A 12,693-nucleotide genomic window follows, 5' to 3' on the forward strand; every position below is an offset into this window, starting at 1 on the left:
GGAACTGAAGTCACCAACAATCACATAAGGAAACTTATCCTTTGGCCCTAGGTGAGTCTTGAAATGCCAGCAGCCCTGACCGACAGTTTCACTCTAACTTTATGAGACCCTGACCAGAAGCATGCAGCCAAGCTACTCCCATATTACCGACTCTAGCAAACTCAGATAATAAATGCTTGTCTAGAGCCCCAAAGTTTTTAGGGTAATTAATGCAGCAATAGGTAACATAGAGATCATTAAATAAGTCAATGAGAAAGCAAATTACCCACCAAAATTACTGTGTCTGCATGCCTTCCTTAAGCATGCTATGTAATAAATCCCAGGTGAATTTTGTAAATGGTGTCTGAGTTCATTGGCTTTTTTTTCCCTTTATTGATTATTTTATTTCCTTTATTCAATACTGAACTGTCCTATAATTATGGTTTTCTTTTATCCCTTTTCCACTTAGCTGTAAAACCTTTTTTATTGAGAGGAAGTATATTTAGCCACAGCTTAAAACATTTTTTCTTCTCAATGGCTAAAATACCAGGAATAGTCAATGGCATGAACAAGAAGGAGAGAATGACAATGTTAAAACTTTAAAGTGGTGGGGCGTCTGGGTGACTCATTCGGTTAAGCGTCCAACTTTGGCTTGGGCCATGATCTCACAGTTCATGAGTTTGAGCCCTGTGTCGGGCTCTGTGCTGACAGCTCAGAGCCTGGAGCCTTCTTCGGATTCTGTGTCTCCCTTGCTCTCTGCCCCTCCCCTGCTCACGCTCACTTGCGCACTCTCTTCCTCAAAAATAAAAAATTTTAAAGTGATGATGATGTTTCTACAATATGTCTGTGTGTAAGAGAGCCCTGATTTTGGTATTTTTCTCTCAAAATTGTTAGAGTTACCACCACTCTACAATGTAAAAAAGTTTGCAATATAGAGAATAAAACTCAACTTCTAAATCGTGCCTATGGCAGACATTTGTGACCTTAGCTTCCCAGCATCCAAACACTACTCCTACTATGTAGGAATCCAAATATCCCATTTGCTACTTCCTGGCAGCTTGAGTTTGGGCAAACAACCTGAGTTCAGCAAGATGTTCCTTCCCAGGATTTGTAATCTTAAGATAATGAGGCAAAGACATCCAAAGCTATAGCAGAGTCAACAATGAGGCTACTGGTGGCATGTGAAGCAATGGCTCCTGTGGCATCTCAGCTCTGTCTTCCTTCCTGGTTTCTGCCTAAGCCCTGATCTCAGGGTTTCTGAGCCACCCACCACCCTCCAAATAAATTGCTTTGCAGCTTAAGTCAACTAAAGTCAATTTCTATGTCTAGATTCAAAATTTTTGTCTAGTACATGGACTCTAACTACATTTTAATTTATCACGTGAGACTAAAATAAAAAAATACCTGTGAGATGGATACTTTTCCTTTATGGAAGAGAGAAGCATTTTTTCAATTTTTTGGTCAGTAGCTGTTACCAAATCAGCTGGAGAACTTTTGACCATGACATTCATTTCATTTTTTATAGCTTCACGAACCACCTGAAAAGATTTTTTTTGATAAGCAAATAGAAAATGCATGTCATTTTAAATTAAACTAAAAGGTGAAATATAGAAATGGTTTAAAACATTCAATCTAGTCTTAAATGATGTTCTTAAAAATGTCTTACCACAATGTACACAAAATAAACCTTTAGTGGTTAGGACCTAGGTAGAAAGTCATAAAATCATACATCCTATTTTAGAGTCACAATTGTCATCACAAAAAGTTTAGTGACATAAAATCAGAGTATTGACTCCGTTTAAAATGTTTAGTAAAATGAAAACAAGTGCAGATCAAGATACATGTTTTATTTCACACAACAACCACATGCTGTCCACATCCGACACACAACGGCCAACAAGATTTCCGTTCATACCTCTCCAGCCTGTCTTGCTAGGGTTACTGCATAGTCCATGCATTCCTGCCAAGGATCAGCCATCTTCTGAGCAGATTTAACAGGAGTCAGGACAAAGCAGTTAAAAATCCCTAAGTCTTAATTACAGAATAGTTAGTTCACAAAAACAACTCAGTTAGCAAAATACTTTCATTTTGGATTTGCCTTCTTCCGTATCTTAGAGTTCAATATTTCTCAAGATTCACTCGAGGTCCATTAAGAAATATTCTTAACCTCAATCTCTTACATTGTAGAATCATTTACATAACAAAAAAATACTCCATAAAAGTGTTTCCTAAAGTGCCCACAACATCACATTAAAAAAAAAAAACAAAAAAAAAAAAAAACAGGGGCACCTGGATGGCTCAGTCGGTTAGGCGTCCGACTTGGGCTCAGGTCTGATCTCATGGTTTGTGAGTTCGAGCCCCACATCGCGCTCTATGCTGACGGCTCAGAGCCTGGAGCCTGCTTTGGATTCTATGTCTCCCTCTGTCTCTGACCTTTCCCCACTGTGTGTCTCTCTCTCAAAAAAAAAAAACAAAAAAACAAAAAAAAACAAACAAACAAAAAAAAAACCCCAAAAAACATTAAAAATTAAAAAAAAAAAAACAATCAGGGGCACCTGGGTGGCTCAGCTGGTTGGGGGGCTCAGTCAGTTGAGTGTCCTGATTTCAGCTCAGGTCTTGATACTAGGATCATGCAATTAAGGCCCATGTCAGGCTCTGCACTGAGCGTGGAGCCTGCTTAAGATTCTCTCTCTCCCTCTCTGTCTCTCCCTCCCTCTCTCTCTCTCTCTCTCTCTCTCTCTCCCCCCCTCCCTCCCTCCCCTCCTCCTTCCCTTTACTCCTCTCCCTTGCTTGAGCTCTCTCTAAAAATAAAACTTAAAAAGCAAATTAAAAAACAACATTGGTTTGGGGGATGGAGAAAGAAGCACATTAAGTATTTTAAAAGATAGGTGCATGCTTGAGTGGAGAATAAAGTGAAAAAAGAACACTGGGAATACTGAAATTAGAGAAGCTTTGAAAGGAAGGCACAGAAGGTACATGTACTAATGAACGTCAGGCAGTTTGGGGTTTTACATATGAGGTTTTTTAATGAGGTTGTACAGATGAAGAACTTTAAGCTCAGAGATGATAATTTGTCCAAGGTTATATGGACAGATGACACAGAAGTTGAACTCAATTCTGATTTTAAAGTCCTCTGATCTTTCTATTACAAAATCTGTGGGAAGAAAATTCTGGGACTAAAAAAATAATGAAGAAATTTATTTCCCAGAAAAAGCCAACATATTTTTGTCTTCTGTCTAGTTTTCTACTGACTTCTCAAAAGAATACCAAAATAACTCACCACTGGCTTGACCACACTCTAAAATCGGTACCTGGGACAGTGAAGCTTTTCAAGGGGTCAGACTCAGAAAAATGTGTCATCATTTATAAAGCAACTCCAATTGTATCACCTTTATAATTGAGAATAACTGACACAGAGTTTCACCTGAAAGACTACTCACAATTCCCTACCATGGCATTCACAGTGTAGGAAAGAGAAGAAAGGGCAAAGGGCATATACAGTGAGCGGTTTCTGCTTGTAGTCGCTTTTTCTTCCTAAGAACTTTTTTTAATATAAAAGGGAAGCCACTTTTTGAGTTACACAAGTAACTGCTTAGAGTGTCTCAAGAACTGTTTTCAAACTTTTTCCCCCCCATTCTTACTCCTATTCCGCTCTTCCAGGCTTAACAGATCTAGATGTTCTCACAATGCATCTGCTTCCTTGTCAGAAACTACTCAAGCCACTCATATCTCTACCTTCTAACAGCATGGCTATAACTCCCACCAATCCTTTAATGCCCATTTCAAAAGCTACCCTTCCTTCTACGGATTCTCTATTCAGAATTCATTATTTAATCATTTGATAGCTACTTGCTGAATACCTATTATATGCTGTGTCATGGTGAGGAAAAACAGGCCCAGTTCATACTTACTCGCTAGCGGGCAGACATATATTTTTTTAAGTCCATTTATTTATTTAAAGAGAGAGAGAGAGAAAGAGCGCACGAGCAGGGGAGAGGCAGAGAGAGAAAGAAAGAGAATCCCAAGCAGGCTCCGCAATGTCAGCACAGAACCCGATGTGAGGCTCAAACCCATGAACCAGGTGATCATGACCTGAGCCACCCAGGTGCCCTTAAGTGTTATTAAAACCAAAACCAAACAAACAAACAAAACACCAGAAAAAAAAATAAAGGCTAAGGAGGAGAAATGCAATGAGAAGCATGGAACAGGAAAGCTTTAACCTGGCTTTCGGTATCAGATAAGGTTGCCCTGATGACTGATTAAACCAAGATCTAAAGGACAAATGAACAGGTATTAACTAATTGGGCTAGACTATGGGATGTAAGTGAAAAGTAAGTAAAAGGCTTAAATGTGACAGCCCAGAGCTCAAAGAAAGGCAGGAGAAATGAGATTGGGGTGATAGTAGGGATCATCCCAATCAGAGCCTTAGAGGTAACATTTGATTTGAGAGCCCTGAAGAATCATTTCACCTTGGCTACTGATGATAACAGATTGGAGGGTGGAGGTTAGAGTGGAGAGTGGATGCTAGGCAGACTGGATTGGAGATTTAGAATTAGAATGCAGTAGTCCAGAGAAGACCTGACAGTTGGCTTGAACTTGGGAGAATGGAGGGAGAGATATAGAGAGAGAAGTTGAGATAATCAAGAGATATTTGCTTTGAGAGGTAAAGTTGGGGACATTTAGCAATAATTTGGATATAGGTTAGGAAGAAGAGGAAGAGTTCAATGATGCCCAGATTTTCCACTTTAACAACTGAATGGATAATAGCGACATCTTTTGAAACAGAGAATAACAGAAAAGAGTCAATTTGGGAATTTGGGTAGGAGGTAGGGAGAACAAAAGTTTAATTAGTAGAGGGGGAGAGACTTTATGAAACCAAAAGGAGACATCACTGGGCAGTTGAACGTATGGATCCTGAACTCATAGAAGAGGTGTGGCCTACAGACATAAATACTATAGAAGTCACCTGAGTAGGCAACAACCGAGTCCTGAATCTCAATGACATTCCTTAGGAAAGAACATGCAGGGAGAAGCTGGGAAGATGCCTTGGCCCGGAAGAGCTCATAAAACTTGGTGTATCACACTTAGGGTACTCAGGAATATCTTCCATAGGTTTTGATTATTTGTGTTAAGTGCCTTATATTCCTAACCACTTTGAGCAGACTTCTCGACCGAAGAGAGAAGTATTTCATTCACTTTCATTTTCCTAAAGACAAACACACCTGAAACATTTTCAACTGTTTCTGTGGTCACAGCCTTCCTGACAGTGGGAACACAGCCACCTTCCTGTCACCAGTTCCTAGCAGCACGACTGCACAGGACAGGATCAGGGGGTTACACTGGGACTGCATGACCCTGGGAATATGCCAGGTCTCTGAGCTGCCTCGGAATCAGTAAAATTTAAAAGAACTTACTCGACATAAGCCGCCGCAAAGGTGCAGAGAGAGCCCGCGAGCGAAATCGTTACACGCTGTGGGGTCACTCCGCGGCGGGGGTTAAGGACAACACTGCAGAGATAAAGCGGCCCCAGCTGCGGCCTCTGTCCCTAGGCGCCAAACCCTGCACGACTGACCGCGCCCACCCACTCCCGCCCGCGGAGGGCCGCTCCGCAGCACCCAGGCTCGAAGCTCCGGCCAAGACCGCCTGAGAGCCGGTATGGGGTAGAAGGAACGCAGGACCTACCTTAAGTTGGAAGAGGTCAGACTCTATCACTAGACTACCGGCAGGATCCGTGGCTGTGTTCTTCCTGTGAGTGAAAAAATGTTCCGGACAGGAAGTCCCACCCCTGCGGCCCCGCCCACATAGGCGTGACTCCGTCTGGGACAGATCCGCCCTGATTGTGACGTTTGAGGCTCTAGCCCTGTCCTGACCGCTGGATCCAGAACTGCTTAGGCATTGGAGATTTGGCCTCTTTTTATTTTTTGTTCTAACCTCCTTTCTGCAGCCTGTGCTGTCTTCAGGAATTCAGGAAAACTTGAGAAATTAGGTTTCTGGTTCTTCGTTGACAGTTATGATAATCTTGCCAACTACATAGCAACTAGTGTTGATTTGTAACCAAATGAAATTTTCCAGGCATTTGCAGAAAATGTCACCAGAGTCCTGTTTATACCTCCTTTAAATGAGCATGGTCTCACTGATTTGGCAAAGCTGCTAAAAGTCAGTGTAAGCAACGTTAAGTCAGAAGATCAAATCTTACTTCTTATTCAAATAACACTTCAGGTTACCTACCTCAAACGAGCAGGAAGTCCAATCTTTTTCTAGGGGCCTCAGATGCTACTTCACGATTGTTCAAGTCAGTGTTGCTTCAGTGACTGTTGGTCTTCCAAACACCTAAAATTGGATAATCTTTTAGCGCGCATATCTGGTTTTGGCAGTGCTGGAAACTGGTCCCCCACACAATCCAAAAGATTTTTGTCCAGTGCTCTGAGTAGTTCAGATGGCTGCAGAGACCTCAGTACCTGGTACATTGCTCTCGGCTTCCCCAAAGGAACAGTTTTGAAACCTACAGCCCTATCTGCAGCCATTTTTCCAAGTCCCAAATCATCTGGCTATTCCATGGTGGTTGGGGGTCAGGCAGGTTCCAGTATCAGCAACATAATATGTCAGGACAAAATCTGCTTCTGATGTGCCTGCCAGGTCACCATTCCAGACTTCCCTAAATGCGAGTTCCCTCTTCAGGGTCTCTGATATCCTTTCCTACCAGCTGACTTCCATCCATGAGAGTCCTAATTCTACTAAACCTCAAAATGGAAAAGAGGTGAGACTCAATGCCCCTGATACTTTCCCAGACACCTGACTATACAAGGAGGGGGTTTGGGGAATGGCCTTTGCCCAGCCACAAGGTGCCAAGGTCACCCATGGGCAGGAGTAATAGTGCCCAATTACCCTATATTTGAAAAAAGAGGGACCAACTTGGTGATTCTTTTCCGAGCAATCTTGGGTATCTTGTTAACTCTACTTAAGTCTCTGGAGCTGACTTCTTTTTTTTTTTTTTTTTTTTTTTTAATTTTTTTTATTTTTGGGACAGAGAGAGACAGAGCATGAACGGGGGAGGGGCAGAGAGAGAGGGAGACACAGAATCGGAAACAGGCTCCAGGCTCCGAGCCATCAGCCCAGAGCCTGACGCGGGGCTCGAACTCATGGACCGCGAGATCATGACCTGGCTGAAGTCGGACGCTTAACTGACTGCGCCACCCAGGCGCCCGGAGCTGACTTCTTTTAAATAGCAACTCCTTTTACTGGGGGGAAAAATCAGATTCCACATACCAAGACTTTATTAGTTAATTATTTAGTGGACTTTGATTTTAAAATGATAAAGATTTACATACAGTGTACAGGTTCTCAGGGATGCAGTCTCCAGGATCTCTAACAAGCTTTTGTGTTTTGACATAACAGGTTGGAATTGCAGATAGAATTTTTATTCTTGGAACAATGTATCATAGAATCACCCCTTCCTGAGGGTTGGAAAGAAACTTTATAAAAAAAGCATCTTACCCCTCTATCTCTGGATCTTTTTGTCTAACCAATCAAGGCTATATAAAATGGTCTGAATCCAAGCAGTCAGACAGCATGCTCTATGCCCTTCATTTTTTTAAAAAAAAAGGTAACTTGAATAACTTCATCCCCATCCATATTAGATAAATTTTACCATGTAAAAATCTGTCTTCCAGGATACATCTGTAAGAGAAAATATATTCCAAATTCCATCCGTGTACATTCAGCTGCTTTTAAGGTTAAAGATCATTCAAGTATGTACAGAGTAATAATAATAGAGTCTACTATGGGCTAAGCATTGTTCTGAGGACCTTTGACTAATATTAACTCACTTAACCTTCACAACAATATCATTGTAGTGTCATTATCCCCACTTTGCACATGAATTTAGGCCTAGAGAGATTAAGTAACTTGACCAATGTCACCGAACTGGTGACAGAACTGGAACTGCAGACCCAGGCATTGTCTGGTTCCACAGTATATGATCTTGACATTTATAGATATTGCTCATTAATTAATTCAATGTTTAATGAGATCTCTATTCAAGGCATTGAGGTAAACATGGTAGGGAATTCAAAGAATAGCATTTGTCCCTGCTCTCAAGAAGCTCTTATTTTTGTTTTTGCCTTAACAGCATCTATGAGTGGTTAATTCCCACCAACCTGAATCTTCTTCACATTACCCCATCACCTTGCCTATGATGTTAGGTCCTAGAGTTTTAGGCCAGAACCACAGACTTAAGGAATTGAGCAAGACTTAAACCTCATTTGAATATGTTCATTTTATAGATTTGAAAAATGAAATGCAGAGAAGTGTCTTATTCGAGGTCACAATGCAATGATAAAGATTAATGACAAAGTCTAACTAGAAAGGCAATTTCTTGTCTCCCAATCAGTAACGTGTGTGCATAAAAATGTATGTAAGTTAAATTTATATAAGCTTAATTATAAACTTCCTAAGCAGAGATTTCTGTTTAAAGGGGTCAATAGTAAAATATTCCATGTAGGCAATTATCATTTTATAAAGTGAATAAATAACCATCTATCACTATGCCACACCAGGTCTTTTATAAATCTTGGTATTCATATACTGGGTTTGGTGAAATTAGAAAAAAAGAATTTGGGTTGTCGTATTAGCTGCCAAACTAAATAAAATTTCCCTAATACTATGGGTATGACAGTGAATATCACAGAGGAAAATGTTCAAAGTTTTAGGCTCCATACAGAGATACCAGATTAACATTTCAAACCAACAGCTATCTCAGGGTCAAAGTTTAAACCAGGATAAAAAAGCAGCAGCTAACACTGAACATGTACCATGTGCTGGTACTACTCTAAGTACATACGATCTCATTTAATTCTGTGAAATAAAATTTCCGAACATGAGAGATCCCATTTGGAAGCTCCATTTTCCTTTCTAACTAGTGAATTCGTGAACTGGGTCCAAAGTGGCAACTGTGTTATAGGTAGTTGCTAAAAAGAACTGGCATTAGGACCATAAAACTGTTGGTTTGAACTTCATGAAGACAGATTAGTTAACTAAAACATAGTAAGATTAGTTGCATTTGATAGCACCAATAAAAGTCAGAATAATCGAAAGCAGCTCAACTGGTGGGGACCAATTAAGTTTTGGGTTTTTTTCTCTTTATCAAAATCACATAAGCAACCCAATTCTTTCTCAGAATAAACTGTTGCTTTGCCCACATGAGTGGGACACTTTTCTGGTTGCTAACAGAATCTGTGTTCTCTGAATTGCAACTGTGAGACTCCAAAGAAAAGACCTTTATTCTTTCTTTAGTTTTGCCTCTTTTTCTTAGTTGACAATTCTCACAAAATTCGACAGAGTTCACATTACCACCTCCATTTTTTTAGGTGACGATACTGGACTATAGAAAGATTAACTTGCCTACTCCAGGGCTAGGAAATGTGAGGAGCAGGATTACAGAAATATTTCTCAATATGATGCCTGCATGATCTTTGGAGAGGAGTACAAATGAACTAGATGCTAAAAACTGCCACTGAAAATTGAGAAGTGTTATAAAACAAGCACACTATTCATTTGGGGCCTAGTCTGTACTTCAGCCCTTTATTTGAATAAGCATGCAGGAAATGTGCTAGACATGGGGAGTATCAAAATGAATACTGCTTACACTATCATGTTGTTTATATGTTGTGTTTGTAATTCTCATGTTCAAGAATTTACAGCAAAACAGAGTATGACAGGAATATAAACAGCTGTAAAACAAGACAAGTTGGCTAAATATGAAATATAAACAATTGTGAGGAAAATTTAGAGAAAATGTCACTTACAGGTTGCTAAGTGGGATTAGCAGAAGCTTCATGGAGAGGGTGACATTGGAGCCGGGTCTGTAGGAATAGTCAAAATCGAGGTAAAGAGGAGGTAGGCCTCCTTGTAGGTTGTAGGAATAGCATGAACACAGGCATATTCATGAGATACCAAGTCATCCAGTTTGAATGGAGCAAGGTTGTGTAAGAAGTGGGAGTGGAGATAAAACTGGAAAGAGAGAGTGAAGTCAGGGAGTATAATAAACACCTCACTAAGAAATACAAACTTTATTCAAAAGGCAAAGAAGCTTGTAGCAGGGAAGATACATGATCAAAGTTAGATTTTAAAATTAACCTGATAGCGATTGGAAAGTGGACAGAAGGACCAAAAGCGAGTTAAAGGTTTAGGGAAGCAACAACATAGGGCAGAACAAAAGTGATATTACTGGGAATGAAGAGATTGGTGAAAAGATATTATAGGAAACTTTTTGTAGGAAATAATTTGACTAAAAAGGAAAGAATGAAGGAAGAAAGGAGAAGAGGAAGAGATGACCCTGTGTTTTAGGGTAAATGGTAATGTCTTGAGTGGGAGATGTGCAAGACCAGGTAAGTACAGTTATGACAGCAGAGGTGCTACATTTAAGACGTACTGATTCTGATGAGCCAATGAGAGACCCAGATAGGAATTTACATATTCATTCACTGTGTGAGCATTTACTGTCCGCCTATTCTATGGAGATCCCTTCCCTAAATACTTGGGATAGATCACAATCACTACAGAAGGAATATTTTCTTATTGCTCATCCCCGTTTAAGAGACAATAAAGTGTCCTATTCAAATCCAGTTCTCTAAAACATTTCCAAACCAACATGTTTGAAAAATGGGCACCTTCCTCTGAATTTCTGTACATTAATGGTCTGTAGTGAACTGAAAACAGGCATCATTTTTTGATATTCTTTGAATCTCCCACAGTACCTCATTCAGAGTGGGAATTCAGTAATGCAGTTTGGCCAGGGGATTTCTTTTTCCTTTTATCTTCTATGATAAGAATACATCTTTTCTTAGCTTTGTAAAGCAGAAAGATCAGTAACATTTCACATCCAGAATACATGGCCACTATAAAAGGAGCCACAGAAGCTAAGTCGGCCTTGGACTGTGAAAAAGAATTGAATAATGGCAGAGCTAAGAAACTGGTATCCCACTTTCAATAGCAACAACTTTACAAACAAGAACAGGCCGCACAAAAATTTTAACAAAGTTGTACCCAAATAACAAACCCAAAGCAGGAACTAAGACATCCCATGAAAGCTCCTCTAGGTTATTTCTAGAAACATTCTGAAAGTCAAATAAATCCCTACAAACATTAAAATAAAACTCAGGTCTAATTATTCCCTCCAGGAAGTTTGCTTCTTCAGGTATGCTACACTTGAGGACTATTCCAACTGATGTTGGAATGATGAAAAGGAGTATGGATACAATTTTAGAAACAGCAACATGAAATGTACGTGATGTAACCCTAACAGCCTACTATATATATAAGAATTGGCAAGTATCATTATCAGGGCCAATAATGTTGAAGTTATCAAAATGGCAAAAAATGAGATCTCCATCTAGAAGCAGAACAAAGAAATAGACCCCACTCCTCCTGGGCATGTGTAGGTCATTACAAATCCAAAGCCTATGTTGTGCCTCTTATAACACCAAATTCTGTGTCCAAAGAAATCCATAAAATGGCCTAAGAAAAAAATTGTGTAACTGCCCCAATTTGCCAAGAATTACTGGCAAAAGAGTCTTTCATACTGTTTGAAACATCTGCAATTCAATATTGCAACCAAAAGCACGTGGATAGAATAAGCACTAGGGTATTTCAATCAATACGCATTAATGCCTTGAAGACCATCTTTGCTTTGTTTAGGCACTTTGACTTTAACATTACCTCTTGAATGAGTGTTTCTTGCCTACCTTCAGAATCCCATAGTTGAATGTTCAAATTTGTGTCTCCATCTTCACCTGTCATAAGGTTTTTGTCACAGTCACCACTTGAAGCAGTTTAAGATCATCTAATTGCAAAAAGAGATGGCTGGAGTCTGGCCGCTTAGCTCCTAACTTGATCTTCTGATGACCATTTCTTCATTCTTTGTGAAAAATAGTTTTTCAGTCTTTGCTCTATTCAGAACACTGAGAAAGGACTTCCTTGCCTTTCCCAGAGTCATAAACCACAAAAGCAGGACGAAGGCAGGGAAATAACAAGTTTGCTAATCATTCTGAAAGTTTAAATAAATCATATATGCAGCAAAACCGTTTTTTAAAAAAGCTACAGAACATTCTTTTCAAGTGATAGAACTTAGGTAACAATTGTTTTGCTGGATCAAAGTCCAGTAGCAGCATGACTATCAAGCTTTTCAAAATACAAAGGTATCTAGTGAGGGGCGCCTGGGTGGCTCAGTTGGTTAAGTGTATGACTTCAGCTCAGGTCATGAGCTCACGGTTTGTGGGTTTAAGCCCCACATTGGGCTCCTTGCTGACAGCTCAGAACCTGGAGCCTGCTTCAGATTGTCTCCCTCTCTCTGCCCCTCCCCTGCTCATGCTGTTTCTCAGAAATGAATAAACATTAAAAAAAAATTTAAACAAAGGTAAAAACAAAAAAAAACAAAGGTATCTAGTGAGTAACACAACCTGTTGAACTTGTAGTTATGAAAATGTAAAAGCCACAGCTTTAACAGATTGGATTTATCAAGCCGAAATCTAATCTCTTTCTTCCAGGCTTACTCAACTAAAAACCCTAAAAAGAAAGCTTGAGAAGGCTGTCTGATTTCAGGGTAGTTTAGAAATGAGAAGCTAGAGAGACTTTCTCTCTTCCCCACAGTCTTGTTCTCTTTAGGGGACTACTCATGCTGGAACCCCTGGTCCCTAGAGTCTGAGGATGCTGGTACCT

At 40.0% G+C, this 12,693-nt stretch overlaps 1 protein-coding gene and 1 long non-coding RNA gene across 10 annotated transcripts in view; both read right to left on the reverse strand.

Moving 5' to 3' along the window:
- IMPA1 (inositol monophosphatase 1) overlaps positions 1-6,981 on the reverse strand; it is a 34,887-nt gene extending 27,906 nt beyond the window's left edge. Inside the window, exons 1-5 of one of the 9 annotated variants that reach the window (XM_047074078.1) lie at positions 6,208-6,981; positions 5,662-5,725; positions 5,394-5,486; positions 1,895-1,960; positions 1,384-1,517 (exon numbers count right to left, since the gene is read on the reverse strand). In XM_047074078.1, coding sequence (XP_046930034.1) covers positions 1,384-1,517; positions 1,895-1,957 — 197 coding nt within the window. In that variant the 5' untranslated portion in view covers positions 1,958-1,960; positions 5,394-5,486; positions 5,662-5,725; positions 6,208-6,981. Of the gene's footprint in view, positions 1-1,383; positions 1,518-1,894; positions 2,011-5,393; positions 5,487-5,661; positions 5,762-6,207 lie in introns of those variants that run through there. The other 8 variants (XM_047074072.1, XM_047074076.1, XM_047074079.1 and 5 more) reach the window with 8 other exon arrangements.
- Positions 6,982-7,235: 254 nt separating this feature from the next.
- On the reverse strand, positions 7,236-12,226 carry LOC124507741 (uncharacterized). The gene is made up of 2 exons (XR_006961117.1): positions 11,721-12,226; positions 7,236-7,656 (listed from the first exon to the last, which is right to left on the reverse strand). It is a non-coding gene; the product is annotated as an uncharacterized LOC124507741 (long non-coding RNA).
- Between the last annotated feature and the right edge of the window lie 467 nt (positions 12,227-12,693).

This window comes from Lynx rufus, unplaced genomic scaffold (assembly GCF_022079265.1).
Source record: "Lynx rufus isolate CCGP_SWC_20201006 ecotype Redwood Valley unplaced genomic scaffold, mLynRuf1.p SCAF_12, whole genome shotgun sequence".
NCBI classification, from domain to species: Eukaryota; Metazoa; Chordata; class Mammalia; order Carnivora; family Felidae; genus Lynx; species Lynx rufus.